The sequence below is a fragment of the Empidonax traillii genome, unplaced genomic scaffold (genome assembly GCF_003031625.1).
Source record: "Empidonax traillii isolate 1590-97213 ecotype Southwest subspecies unplaced genomic scaffold, ASM303162v1 scaffold958:size599741, whole genome shotgun sequence".
NCBI lineage: Eukaryota > Metazoa > Chordata > Aves > Passeriformes > Tyrannidae > Empidonax > Empidonax traillii.
The window spans coordinates 68,450-82,818 of record NW_020956151.1 but is presented as its reverse complement, the minus strand read 5'-3'; the positions used below and the strand labels follow the sequence as shown (position 1 = coordinate 82,818).

The 14,369-nt window shown below is 55.6% G+C and overlaps 1 protein-coding gene across 24 annotated transcripts in view; it reads right to left on the bottom strand.

The window, feature by feature from the left end:
- MACF1 (microtubule-actin crosslinking factor 1) overlaps positions 1-14,369 on the bottom strand; it is a 136,736-nt gene that overhangs the window by 54,491 nt on the left and 67,876 nt on the right. For 21 of the 24 annotated variants that reach the window (XM_027903360.1, XM_027903361.1, XM_027903372.1 and 18 more), the window contains 17 exons: positions 13,758-13,907; positions 13,301-13,516; positions 13,064-13,213; positions 12,019-12,252; positions 10,496-10,639; positions 10,167-10,400; positions 9,371-9,586; positions 8,304-8,825; positions 7,577-7,753; positions 7,032-7,155; positions 6,505-6,713; positions 5,612-5,929; positions 4,833-4,999; positions 3,655-3,811; positions 2,814-2,931; positions 1,465-1,527; positions 471-712 (listed from right to left, as the gene is read on the bottom strand). In XM_027903360.1, coding sequence (XP_027759161.1) covers positions 471-712; positions 1,465-1,527; positions 2,814-2,931; positions 3,655-3,811; positions 4,833-4,999; positions 5,612-5,929; positions 6,505-6,713; positions 7,032-7,155; positions 7,577-7,753; positions 8,304-8,825; positions 9,371-9,586; positions 10,167-10,400; positions 10,496-10,639; positions 12,019-12,252; positions 13,064-13,213; positions 13,301-13,516; positions 13,758-13,907 — 3,441 coding nt within the window. The remainder of the gene's footprint in view (positions 1-470; positions 713-1,464; positions 1,528-2,813; positions 2,932-3,654; positions 3,812-4,832; positions 5,000-5,611; positions 5,930-6,504; positions 6,714-7,031; positions 7,156-7,576; positions 7,754-8,303; positions 8,826-9,370; positions 9,587-10,166; positions 10,401-10,495; positions 10,640-12,018; positions 12,253-13,063; positions 13,214-13,300; positions 13,517-13,757; positions 13,908-14,369) is intronic. The other 3 variants (XM_027903371.1, XM_027903367.1, XM_027903366.1) reach the window with 1 other exon arrangement.

The window sequence follows — 14,369 nt, the reverse complement described above, 5'->3', positions numbered from 1 at the left end:
TGGAGGGAGAACAAAGCAGCAGCTACAAGCTGCAGTTGGACAATTTCTGTCCTTTGCTCTTTAATTAAATTAATTTTAATGTCAGCTATACTGTGAGCTAACTTGGCTCCTAGAGCAGGGAAAGGCTGGGAATTGCTTTCCAGGAGAAGCTGGAGTGACCCAGCAACAAGGGCTCCAGATAAGCTCTTTTCCCCTGAGCCAAATGCCTGAAAGCAGCACATCTAAAAGCAAAGGGGAACTTTGGGCTCCTGCTCCAGGGACCTGCCTGGGATCTCTGATCTGGGAAGGCCCTTCTTAAAGCCAGGGCAGACCTTTATGACTAATCCTTCTGATCCTGCTGCAGCAAAGCATATCTCCGAGTTCCTTCGGGAGATGCATGGCAGGGGGTTGGAACTGGGTGATCTTTAAGGTCCTTTCCAGCCCAAACCATTCTGTGATTCTGTGATTCTCGTTTTTAACTCAGGAGTTACCTTGTTGTGCTCAGCCTGGGCTCTCATTGTCTCTGTCTTGGTGGGTGAGGAGGAGGCGTCCAGCTCTGACAGCGTCCGTTCCTTCGACTCCAGCCACTTCAGCATCGAGCTGGCCTCCTCCTGCACCTCTTGCATCTTCTCCAGCATGGCTGAGAGCTGCTGCTGCCGCTCCCTCAGCGCCGCGCCCAGGGCCTGGTACTGCTGGGTCACATCCGACACGTCGCACTGGATCTCGGTCAGATCTGTTTCCAAAAAGCAGCCCAAGATGAGACCACTGCCCATGTTCTCCACCTTAACCTGGACTATCAGGCTCTAATCTAGCCCTGGGCAGCCACAGCCAGCCAAGCATGAGAAGCAAGAGGCCACACTGCATCCGCCTGCCTGCGGAGCGATGTCACATCATCCTCACCTCTCCTGCCAGAGGGGCTTTTCCACCTGCACCACACATCCACGCTGACAGTTTGCAAACAAAGCAAATGCCTCCGTGGATGTGAGCCTGATGCAAGCTGAGCCCCCCCCTTTCATAATGCCTCTGCTAATACAAGGTTAAACAATTTGACACCGAAATATAAAGCCATTTTTATGCCCCTATTATCTCGCTGAACCGGTGAGCTAACAGCAGATAACGGGCCATAATTAAAACTGCTCTTCAAACTGGAGGGCTGGATGCCGTTATAATCCCGTGGAACCAATAAATTTAATTGCAGGCCTCAAAATGATCTGCCATTTATCAGCTCTTAACACCACCTGACGGGGTGTCAGGGTGCTGTCGCTCCCCGAAGCCGCCCCGCTCTGTCCTTCAGCCTTGACCTCCATCACCGCGGCTCCGGCTGAGAATTCCCAGCCCGTTGCCAAGCTCGTCCCCGTAGCGCCAGGGATGCTGACAGCATCAGATTGAGGTTTCCCGTTCTCACAGATGGAACGGCACGGGCAAGGACAGGCAGGGACGCGGCTTGGAGGGCGCGTGCCGGCACAGCGGGGACCGCGAGCTCACCTTTGCACGTGTGGTATCCGTTCACGCTGCCCACCGACCCTCCCGGCACGGGCAGCGCGGCACCTGAGCGAGGGGGGAGGGGGGATGGAGACAAGGGAACAAGGGGGATAAGACAGGTGTGTTAGGAATGCAGACAGCGAGGGATGAACATGGTCCGCGGCACGGACCGTGCCGGCCACCAAGCACAGACGCGGTGTCTCCACATGCCCAGTGCCGGGTAATCGGCGCTAATTCGGTTTGGAGTCCCTTTATCTCTCCTCCTCCAGCTCCCCTTGCTTTCCTGGACCTCCTCCTGCCTTGCTGGACCAGAAGCAGAAGAGCTGAAGCTGCTGGGAGCTGGGCACCTCTCCCAACATCCCAACATCACCCAGAAACCTGGGTGGATGCAGCTCCTGCATGGACCACTGGGGAATACTGGCCACCTCTCCATGCCTGCAAATTTGCTACTCTGAGCATGATTTTGTAAATTACACCCAGTGAGATTGGTGTTCTCTTTGCCCAGACGCTCCATGGAGGATGCACCAGTGTCCTTTCCCTGGACACCAGATATCACAGCCATGGTCACAACCAAAGGGGGATTCACACTGTCAGGTAAGTCTCTCTCTCTTTCTAACTACTTTTCTTTAAGGTTTTCATGGATATAAGGGGCTGCACCTTTGGTCACTCCATGTGGGTGACCATGGGAGTAACCCACAACTCTCCTCACTTCTCTTGGAGGTTTCCCAAAGAACTGCTCATGAACTTAATCCTAAAAAACATATCCAGACCCATAAATTCCCCACAACAATGAGAGTCCAGGGACTTGTTTTCACAAGCTGGAAGACATCTTAGAGTTGGTTTCCAAACAAACCAGACGTAGTCTCATTGCTTCACAGACTTGGAGCCAAAAAGGAGACCAGCAAATCACATCTGAATATCACAGCCTTAAATGTCATCCAGATATGAAACCCAAACGCTGGAGTTTGACTAAAACACTCCAGCCCTCAGGAGGCTGAAGCACATCACCAGGAGAAAGCAAAGAGCCACCTCCACGAGCTCCCTGCAGGGCTGACAGCCCAGACCCTCAGCTCTCATGCTCCATCCAAGCAGTTAGATGTGTCCCCACAGCAAACACAGAGCTCGTTAGGCTACAACTAATTAAGCCAAGTTAGGCTGATGGATTAAAGCAACAAGCACCAGCGACTCAACCACTTTCAGCCCCACGATACTCAGACTGCCATGGACCCCCTGAATTTGGCTAAAAGGGGGAAATAACCCCATTTTTTGCTCGAGGCAGGCTTAGAGGCTGCAGTGGAGACAGCAGATTGCTGAGGAAAAAGGTGTCCTCAGGAGAGTGGGCTACAACTCACCTCCCTTGGGCGCGGTGTTGGGGGCCGTAATCTCCACGATCAGGTTCTCCAGGAGGGTCCCTCTGCGGCCAATCTCCTCCACCTGGGCCCCCTTCCCCTTCCATTCCTCCAGGAGATCCTGCTCGAAAGCAAAGGTTGGGATTGGAGGCCGCGCTTGCCCGGCCACAGCCCTCCCTTCCTCGCCTGTCACCTGTGAGGTGACACCGGTGGCACCAGGACACAGCACCCAGGGAACCAGCGCGTGGCGGAGAGGCTGCGCTGGGAAAGTGGGTGTGAAACATCTATTTTTTGCCAGGGGAATTAAAGAGTGGAAAGCTCTTCCTTAACTAATGGGTCTGTTGAAGGAAAGCTTCTCCCTCCCACCGTTTTGGGGACATCCCTCCTCCTCCTCCCTGCACAGCCCAGCCTGGCTGAGCCCAGCCCAGAGCCCGGCGGGTGCCGTGGGGTGCGAGGGATGTGGGTGACTCAGCAGAGCTGCTCTGCCTCTGAGTCAGTCCCCTGGCACATCCTGAGTCACAGCATCCCTGTGCCAGGGGGGAGCGGGGGCTCGGGTGACAGGAGGCCACCTTCCACGTCTGCCACGGGGAAACACTCCGAGAAAACGAGCGTGCCTGGGTCTCCCACTCCCAAATCCCGCCCAGAGCAGGCAGGGGGAGGGAAGGGAAACCAGGCAATGCCCGAGAGGAACCTCAGGCTGCTCCCTTCTCCTCAAGCACAGTGAGGATTCCTGAGACCATAAAATCACCTCCCAGGACTCCGCCTCCTGGGATTTATTCCATGTTCCAGCATTTCCACACCGGCTGCCAATTTTCCCTGTCAGATTCCAGCTCCCTTTGCCCACCTGGATCTGTTGCCTGCGCTGGTGCAGCTCCTGAGTGCCCAGGGAGGTCTCAGCAGGTGGCATTTTGCCTTCACTCTCCCTCAGCCACTTCCTCATGGCAGCAACCAGATTCCGAAATTCATCCAGTTGCTCCTGGCAGGACGACGCATCCTTTTCTCTGAGAGTGAAAAGGTTTCAGGGAGTCAGAGCTCGTGCTTTGCCTTGCAATTACCCCCTCCTGAATGTAGCGCAGTTGTGTCTCTAGGAGCCCTTTTTTTAATTATTATTATTATTAGATGTTGCTTGGGAACAGCTCAGGCAGTGCCAGCCAAAACGGGGTGCAGGCAGTGCCAGCCTCTCACTGCTGTTGACCCCCCAAATCGTGGCTGGTGGCACTTTTGGGCAGCACAGGGGTAGCCAACAGCCATGGGACCACCACTGCCAACCTGCTCTGCCTCTGCACCGGGCTCTTTGTCCTGGGAAAAGCAAAGCTTTTGGGAAGACAGGGCTCATTCATGTCGTGTCCCCCCAGGCAGCTGCATCCCTGGGGAGCCCAGGCTGTGCTGCCCCTCCTTTCCTGGCCACAGCTCCGTCTATTCAGCCCATCCTGGAGGAACAAGGCAGCCCCCGGATGGGAGCCACGGGCCCCTCTGGCTCATCCTTGCCGACTGCAGCTGCGAGCAGCCTGCAGGGCAGAATTCCTGGGGATTGCTGTGAGTTTCATCTGCTTTCCCCCATCACCTTCCCTGTGTTCCCCAGGGATGCATCCAGAGAGGTGTGACCCCCTTAGGGATGCTGTTGCTCTGACCCTGCTCAAGCTGCCACGGCCAATCCGAGCTCAAGCTCTGCTTTATCCCAACTTCAGGGGACTCTGCTGTGCTCTGACCCCTCCTGGGGAGCCTCCTGGGACAGGCTCCTGATGCTCTGCCTGCAAGATGCTCTGGGGTGGAGCTGAGGCAGCCCACACGCCAGCAAACGCATAACACCGGCTCCTGCAGCACCAGGAATTTCTCACAACGCCCCCAGCCAGGGCTTTTTTTAAAGCATCAGCTGGATCGAGCTGCCTCCGGCTCCTGGCGGGGGAGGAGGGCGGCAGGAAGAGTTCGCTCGTGCCCCCCCTTGGAGAGGAGACCTCCACAGGCCATGAATCCACCCCCAAACTCACCTCCCCGGGGAGTGGCCGGGTCCCTGGGACTCACCTCTCCTTTGCCACCTTCTGTAGCTGCAGGAAGTCTTTCTTCAGGCTTTGCAGCTTCTCCTGCTGCTGGAAGGCACCAGGGGCGAAGCCGCAGGAGCTCAGCTCCGCAGCCAGGTGCTCCAGGGTGGCCAGGTCCTCCTGCTGCTGCCTCATCTCTGAATTCAGCTCCTGCCAAGAGCAGAGGGCGGTGCTGATCGTGTTCCCCACCAGCAGACACAGGCAGAGGGGATGAACTGGAAAGTCCCACGCGCTGGTGAGCTGGAAAGACCCTCTGTGGGCAGTGCCATGGATGGTTCCAGTGCCATGGACTGCAGCAGTGCCAGGTATGACCCACTCCCACCTGCTCCTCCAAATCCAGCTCAGCAAATACTTTTTAAGGAGCTGTAGGAGCAAGTCTCGCCTTCCCCTGTGCTGGTGTAAGGCCACACTGTGACTGGGATGGGATGGGGGTGCCCTAGACTAAGCCAAATCACACCCCTCCCAGCACAAGTGTCTGGTTTTATGCCACCTTAGGGCATTTCTGAGGCTGTGTGGGAAGCCAGAGCACTTGTAGGAAGCCATAAGGAGGAATCCTGCACAGCCATGACCAGCCACCACAAACCCATGGCATCCCTGGAAGTGTTCAAGAGCAGGCCCTGAGCAACCTGCTCTGGTGAAACATGTCTCTGCCCGTGACAGGGAGCTTGGAATGAGATGACATTTAAGGTTCCTTCCTGCCAGCCTGGGTCCTGCCTCAGAAACCCAACGCAGGCAGAGCCTTCTCCCCGTCCTGCTCCTCACCTGGATGTGCTGGGAGAAGCGAGCGATGTCGCGGTCGGGCTGGTTCCCGGACGCCAACATCCGCGTCCTGCTCTCGGTGAACTGCTGCAGCTTCTCCGAGAGCTGCTCGAACTGCTCCACTTTGGGGAGCAGGCCCTTCAGTGCATCCTCCCGCTCCTGCTGCTGCTGGCACAGCCTCCCAAACTGCTCCGTGACCTCGGCCAGCTTGCCCTGCAGGGCGGAGGCCGTGGGGCTGTCTGCTGCCTCCATGAACTGCGTCACCATCTCCCGGGTGGCCTCCAGGCAGCTCTTCTGCCGGGCGATGTCCTGCTTCAGCTTCTGTGGTGGGCACACACGGACAGGGAGGGCGTTTTAGGGAGGTTCTGGAGCAAAACTGGTGTGAATTGGGCTGGGCTGCCCTTGGGGGCAGCGGTATGTGCTTTGAGAGAACCAGGGGAGGGAAAGAATAGTTTTCTACCCCGCTTTTCCTTCCCTTTCTGATCTCACCAACCTGCTCTGCATTCCCTCGGTGCCTGAAATCCAACCCCTACTTGTTAGCAAAATGAAAAGGAGACTTCTGACAAGTCTGTGACCTGGCAAAGGCACAGGTCACCCAGAGAAGCTGTGAATGCCCCATCCCTGAAAGTGTTCAGCACCAGGTTGGATGGGAGCAACCTGGTCCAGTGGACGGTGTCCCTGTTCATGGCAGGGGGTTGGAACGAGATGGCCTTTCAGGTCCCCTCCAACCCAAATCATTTTGTGATTCTATGATATTAAGCAAAGGTTCTGCTCATATCCCCTTTTAAGATTTTTTTGGTTGTTTCAAAACACTGTAGCTGAACCCCAGCAACCCCCTGCATGGTGCAGGTCCTGCTTGGGTGTGTCTGAGGTGAGGGAGTTGGGCCCAGCCTTACCACGCTCGTGGCAAGCGAGTCCTGGATGGAGGTGGAGGAGAGCTCAGCCGGCTGGTCTCTCTCCAGGCTCTTCTCAATCTCAGCCACTGACTGGACGAGGCTCTCCAGGCTCTCCTGGACGCTCTGGGACTGGGCGATGGATTTCTGCAGCAGGTCAGAGCGCTCGGACATCTGCTGGGAGAGGCTCTGGAACCGGCTCACGATGGCATCTGCAGAGTTCACAAGGGAGAATCAGCGACAAATCAGTGACAAAGAGCTCAAAAGTGCTCAGAGAGCAGCAGGGGCCCCCCTTGGCTCCTCCAAAACTTTCACTGACAACAAACCCCTGCCCCTAAATGCAGCGGTGAGAGAGGGGACCCAGCACATGTTGTCACAGCCCTTCCCAAGTGCAAACACAAGCCCCAAGGATGCACTGCTGTGTGTTTACCTCTCCCAAAAGTGGGAGACTTCATCTCTGCTCCCTCCATGGTTTGTTTTCACTCTCCCCAACCAGCCCTGCTAATAATGGCAGCTGCTTTGCTCCGTACCTGTTGTTTCCCGAATGTGCCCATGGTCAGGGGCTGGCTCTCCTTGTATCTCCAGCAGGGACCGAGCTGCTTTCTGGAGCTTCTCCACTGGCACCTGGTGCTCAGCCAGGTCTCCCTGCAGCTGCTGCTTTGACAAGAAAGAAGCCAAAATCAGTGATGGGTCACAGGCAGGAGACCCCCACTCACAGAGAGCTCAGGGCTCCATTTAAACCCTCTGAGGGATCCTCTTCACCTAATCACTAAATCACTAAAAAAAATAATAAGGTAGCTTGGAAAGTCCAATCCCATGCTTTTTGGGCTGTCCCAGCACCCAGTCACCCTCATGTCCCACTCAATGTCCTGCTGGAGTGTCTGTGACTGCAGCCCCGAGTCCTGGCTGAGCACCTTTCCCGAGGACCTGCTGCATCTGCAGGTGCATCTTTGCACTCCAACAACAAAAAAAAGCCAATGGGGAAGAGTCTTCTTCCTGCTGTTGACTGTTCAGTGCAGCCAAACTCCCATCCAGGCTCAAACACCTCCCAGGAGGTCACCAAAGGATCCTGTACCTTCGTGCTGGTGAGTTGCTTCTGCAGGACAGCCGGATCCGAAGAAACCGTCTCCGAGAGCAGCTTCCCAATGGCAGCTTCACTCTCCTGCAGCCACGTCCTGAGAGACTCTGCCACCTCCTGGAACTGCTGGTAGTGATCCAGCAAGGTGTTCAGGTGGGAGCCGAGCTTGGAGCACTGCAAAGGAGCAGCGAGACGTGATGGGAGGACGCGGGCAACCCATGGAAAAGGCACAGAAATTGTCAAGAAATAAAAAAAATAATTTAAAAATTAATCTTGCCACATGTTAAAGTAGTTACAATGAGGCAGCACGCAGACCAACACCAAGGCAAAAGGTGTTGCCTTGCCCAAGCCTTGAAGAAGACAAGAGGGCACGGTCTTAAGCTGTGCCAGGGGAGGTTTAAGTTGAATATTAGGAAAAAATGCTTTACAAAGAGAGTGATCAGATATTGGAATGGGCTGCTCAGGGAGGTGGTGGATTCACCATCCCTGGAGGTTTTTAAGATGAGACTGGATGTGGCATCAGTGCCATTGTCTGGTAGCCACAGCGGGGTTGGATCAAGGGCTGGACTTGACGATCTCAGAGGTCTTTTCCAGGCCGGTTGATTCTATGATTCTACAAAGACAATCCTTGCCCTGTATTCTATATCTGTCCTGGAAGTCCAGCCAAACACTCAAGAGAAACGTCCCTCTGCCATCAGCCCTGCAAAGCCCCCCCACCCCGTACCTTGGAGTGCAGCGTGGTGTATCTCTGCGTCGCGTCCTCCAGCTTGCTCTTGACCACACCCTTGGCCATCAGCAGCTGGGGCTCGGCGTCCCCAGCAGCTCCCTCCACATCCAGAACCTTCTGCCCGGACATGGTGACGAAGCGCAGGTCACCCTTGTGGGAGATGACGTCCTCGGAGAAGCTGCCCTGGCGGGCCAGCAGCTGCCTCAGGGCCGCAGGGTCGCTGCCCCGCTTGGACATCCCCTCCAGGTCCTGCTCCGCCTGCGTCAGCCACGCCTCGAACTCCCCGTGGTCCCGCAGGAACTTGTGCAGCTCGTCCCGCAGGACCTGCACCTTCTTCAGCCGCGCCTCTGACTGCGACAGGGACGCCGAGTACTGGTCCTTCAGCTCGGCCAGCTGGCCCTGGAGCCGCTCCCGCTCCTCCCCGGCCAGGCTGTGGCCGTGCTTGTCCAGGAACGCCTGCGCCGACTGCGTGGCCAGGATGACGTCCTGCTGCTGGGACAGCAGCTCCTGGTGCTGGGCCTGAAAGATCCAGCGAGCAAAGGTGATGCTTGTGACACAGGGTCTCTGCCCACAGCGAGTGCGACTGAGCCTCCACACTCTCCGACAGCTGGGGCTGCCCCATCCCTGGAAGTGTTCAAGGCCAGGTTGGATGGGGCCCTGAGCAAGCTGGGCTGGTGGAAGGTGCCCATGGCAGGAGGTTGGAACTAGGGGAGCTTTAAGAACCCTTCCAACTTGAACCAGTCTGGGATTCTTTGATACAGTGCCAGCAAGGTGGGGAACCCCTCAGCCTGGGGTACAGGGGCTCTGCCTTCTCTGACCACGATGGGCACCTTCTCTCCTTACCCTGATTACACCCTGCCTGGCACCCACCCACCCACCACACAGACTGCATCTCCACCAGGAAGTCAGGCAGGGACTTTCCAAGCCTCCCGTATGGAAAATCACGTGTTCCAGAGGCCAGATGCACCCAACACCCCGTCCTATTCCCAGCTGCACCAACAGTGGAGTGCAGGGTCAGTGCATGGGGCAGAAAGCTTTGAGAGGGACGAGGTGTCAGTCCTGACCTTCAGCCTCTCGTACTGCTCGTCCAGGCTCCCGGCAGTGCTGTCTGCTCCAACCACGTGGCTGTCGGGGACATCCTGAGAGCCTGTCCCTGTCTCTTGCTTGGCAGGGTGAGGTCTGTACTCTGGGAGCCCTCCCCTCTGCTCCAGCGATGCCACCCAGTTCAAGAGGGAATCGATCTTATTGCTGTTCTCCTCCAGCTCTTTGGCAGCTTTCACCTGAAAGCACAAAAGCCCCAGATAAAACGAACCGGTTTTTGCAAGTTCAGCAAACTGCTGCAGGGGAAAAGACAAGAAAAAACCCAAGGAGTTTTCCAGCCTCAGCAAAGTGCCTCTCAGGCACACTCACAGATCTCCAAACCCTTTTGTGGCTCTCTAGAAGGTGCAAAGAAGCTGTGAATAAACTCAGCCTCTCTGCTCCACTGCATTTCTCACCCTGACACAACCCAGGGTCCCCTCCCTGAAGGGCTACAACTCCACACACCCAGGTGGGAGCATCACCTGCACCACCAGCACAGGGAGGTGACTGACATTCCCACTCCCACTGAAGGTCACCCTAAAGGCAGAGCAAGGGGCCTTTCTACCCCCCATTTCCCCCACAACCACCTCATCCATGGTTGCAACTCTCAAGGCATTTCATGACAGAAATGTCTGGGGGACACATCACCTGGGGGGACATCCAGGAAGGAACCACAAATTGGTTTAAGCTGCATCACCCAGATAACTGCCAGGACCCTGAACGACTCCAACTGGACCTCACTCAAGCAGAGCCCAGAGGCTACAGCTCTTTGCACATTACCTTCTCAGTCTCCTGCTGCACTGCAGCACTCACAGCACTCTCCAGCTCCTTCTGGGCCACCTCTGTCCTCTCCTGCAGGGACCGGTACTGCTCCTTGGCACGCTGCAGGTTCTCCTGCAGTGCTGCCAGCTCCCCGGGCTCCATCTTGGCCTTGTTCTCCTCCAAAAACTCCTCTGTGCTTTTCAGGACGCTGGCGAAGGAGGCGGCTCGGGTGTGGATGTTCCTCTGCAGCTCCTGGGCAGACGATGCCGTCAGGCTCCGAGCGCTCCCGCGGCAGCGCCGAGCCCCTCCACCTCCTGCCCCCCCGCTTTTTAAATTACAGCACTGACCTTAACATCACTCTGCCTTTGCTGCAGGGCAGACAGGTCCCCTTCTGCTCTCTGCTGCTCTGTCAGCGTGTCCTCTGCCTGGCCCAGCCAGCGGCTCAGCTCGGCCAGGCTCTGTGCCCGGGCTGCCTGCTGCTCCTGCAGCGTCTGCGGGCAGAGGAAAGGGGACAGGGGACAGTCAGTACCAGTGCTGCACCTCCACTCGCACTGCTGAAAGGCAAGGTGAGGGGTTACAGCTGGGGCAGCTCCTGAAGATGAGGATGCAGCACAGAAAACGCCTTTGGTGGCTCTCCAGGTGCTCCTTCTCCCTCTCCAGCTGCAGGTGCCCCGTCCCTGCCGAGCTGGTGGCACATCTGCCACCACTCCAGCAGGTTTCTCTCTGAGGAGACCGCTGAGCTCCAGTGTGGAGCTGCACTCCTCTCCCAGGAAAACTCAATCACAAGTTTCTGTGCCTTTTCCATTCCACATTACAGACATTAAAACAGCAGCAGAAACTCATCAAATGAGAGGTAACAACAACCTGAGTTAGGCAGCACCACTGTGGAGCCCCAGACAACCCAAATAGGCTGTTTTTTTATGATCCAAGGGTTGGAGAAGGAGCCCTGGAAAGGGAAAGCATTTCTGTAGCTGATCCAGCTCCTCCTTTTGCTGCCAGAGCACAACACAGAAGCGCCTGTTTGAGCAATTGAGCATGATGTGACCTGAGAGTCCCTGCAACACCCCTGTTCCCCTTTCCCAGGGGAGATAAAAGGTTTCTGAGTTTTCCACTGAGCATTTCAGCAAGGTGATGTACAAACTTGTGCAAAACACTGTGCTTGTTTCTCCCAGTCACAAGATAAAAACAACAGAAGCAAATTGAAAGAGCCTTCTTAAGAGCTCTTCAGCTGCAAAGCGAGTTCTTCCTGGGTTAGGATGGGCGCACACTCAATCTGAAAAGGCAAAGCAAACTGGTTAATATACACACACACACTCCAGAGAGGACAGGCAAGAGTTACAGAGAGCAGTTGTTAATAAAAAACACATTAATCCTGTCTTGAATAAGAGGATCCATGCAGTGATGGGTGCCGCAGCAATGCAGCAGGGACCTGAGGACTCGCTTTTGTCCTTGATACATCGTCAGCTCTTTCCCTGGGACAGCAATGCCTGACGTGTGCAGTGGAAATAAGACAGTAACACCGCTGGTTATCTGTGGTGGCCCCTCTGCACAGGGATTTCTGGTGGGGTTACAGGGGTTTATTCCACCCAGCCCAGAGCAGCTCCACGAGGGCTGCCGGGCTGTGCCACCCAGACCTCACAGAGGGCTCCAGGTATTTTGGGAACAAAGTGACTTTCCCCCTTGGGAGCTACGCGGTGGGAAGAAGGAAGACTTTTAGAGGAAGCTCACGACGTGCAACGAGGAGTCACAAACTGTGAGTGGCATGCACGCCAAATCCCAGATCAGGGAGGTGTCTCGGCGCGCGTTCCCGCGGCCGGGAAAGCGCCTGAGCGAGCGAAAGGGCAGCGAGGGAGAGCAGGTGTCTCACAACCTTCACCTGATCCGTCTGCTCCGCTTGCTGGAGACAGACCTGCAGCACCTCCACCCGCGCCGTCACGCGCTCCGACAGGTCCCGGAACGCCTTCTGCAGCTCGTTGAGCAGCCTCAGCAGCTGCCTGCTCTGCTGGGGCGTCAAGTCCTGGGCGTGCTCCGAGATGAAGAACTGGATGTCGAAGGCGGTGGCGTCCAGCTGGGACTTGGTGTCAGTGAGGGGCTCTTTCAGCTCCTGAACGGGAGAGAAAAGATCTGTCAGGGAAAATCACTCCGCAGCCAGTGCTGGCTGGTGCTGCTTCCCGTCTTCAGGTGGTAGCATCCAAAAAAAAGTGCTTTGCCACATTCCAGAAACGCCAAATGCTACCAAAAATCACACTCAGCATGGAGGTGAGAGCTTCTCGCTGCAGTGATTTTCCGGTGTCCCTCTGCACCAGCTGCTTGAGGCACCTCACCAAGAGGTTGCTCAGAGCATAAATGCAGGGCTGCCTTTGGGTCTGAAGATGACCCAGGCCTGGAACTGCCACCAGCCCTGTCCAGGTCACAGTGACTCCATGTGCCACCATCAGTTCTCAAAGCCTTTGATCCCCTGATTTCAATGCCAAGGTGCTACCAGCAAGCAGGAGACGCTGAACTTGAAAATAATCTTTAAAGTTATCACTAGAAGATGGATGAATGTGAAGGGGAGACTGGGCTCCTTGTACAGGTGATGGAAACAGGGCAGGTGTGATGGAGGGGGGCTCCCAGAGCCCTTCCAAAGGAGGCAGCTCTTTCCTCAACAGCCTGATGGGAATTATCCCTGGTCACCCAGCCCCCACCACACACCTGCAGTGGAGCATGTTCCCTAAACAGCCAAAGCAGATCCTTTGCCTATTGTAGAAACAAGTGACCTCAGAGCAAATACAGTGTGTTGGTTCCTACTGCAGCACAGGATAAGGGCAAACCCTCGGCAGGCTCCAGGAGGCACGCAGGATTAAAAGCTTCTCCTCCACGCAAAGGGCAGCAAGTTCACCAGCCTCAAGGATTAGGGGCATTGCCATGGTTACCTTGTAGTGGTGCAGGCAGCGACTCAAGCTGTTGGAATCGGTCGCCTGGTGATAATCGCTGTCATCCAGCGACTCTGCGGTGCCAGACACCCAGCTCAGCAGCTCCTGCAGTTTGCCCTGGAGAGTCTCGTGATGTGCCAGGATTTTAGCCTTAAAAACAGACATGCATCACTTACAGAAGGAGTTTTGGGGTGCTGGTGGGGGGAAGGGCAGCAGGGAGACAGTTGCCAGCTCTACCTTTTCGTTTTCTGCCGCCCCACGAAGGTTTTGCAGCCGGGACTCCAGGACATCACTCGCAGAGCTCAGAGACTTCTGGAGGTTCTTGGCATCCTTCTCCAAAGCCTTCAGTAATTGCTCAGGGACTTCTTCAGGGGGGTTGGCCACAATCCACCTCACGGCGTCCAACTCCTGGTTCACTGGGAAGCTCAGCTCCCGCAGCTCAGCGCCCAGGGCCTGAGGCAAGACAGCATCGTTATGTCTGAGACTGGGTGACTTCACCTTCCTGCTGCCAAAACCGAGCAAAGGTTTTGGAGATGCAGTTCCAAGCACTGCGCCCAGAAGGATTCATCACCCTCGCTCCCCCTCCAGCCCTGCTCAGCTGCCGGCGCTCGCCTGCCTTTCTCCAGGACTGGGGACAAGGGGGGCAAACTCTGTCCTGCCTAACACCAGCCAAGCCTGGCCCAGCCCTGCTCACCTCTGCTTGCTGCAGCAGGTCATGCAGGGCTGCCAAATTCTGCTCCGCTGGCTGCACCCGTTTGATTCTCATCTCGATATCTCGGAGCATGGAGAGGTAAGATATCAGCTTCTCGTCGTGCTCCAGACACATCTTCTTGCTGAACTTGATCTACAGAATCAAACAGGAAAACAAACCCTCAAAATTTAGGCAGAAAAGAAAACAAAGGGGTATATATCATTCTTTCTTTTCTTTTTTTTTTTTTTTCCAAAGGAGAAATCTGTTAATAACATTGCAGCTCGTGGACTTGCCCCTCGCTGGCCTTATCTACAGGATTTACTACAGAAAAAAAAATAAAACACGTTGGTTGTTTCCAACATAAGCTTATAAATGGCAAGAGATCTCTGGTGTTACAGCAAAAATGCCAAAAAAAGAGTCTTGCTCATTAGTCATTTAGAAATAATGTTCCAGCAAAAGGAGCCGCAGCTAAGCCTGGAGTGTTTTCAGTTGTACATCACCAGGTCCTCTGCCAAACCCACTGCAGCCAATACTGCAACATCCACTCCCCATGCTTTGGCTGCCCCCTGTGCCAAGGACCTTGCATAGATTTAGCATCAAACATACATAATTAGT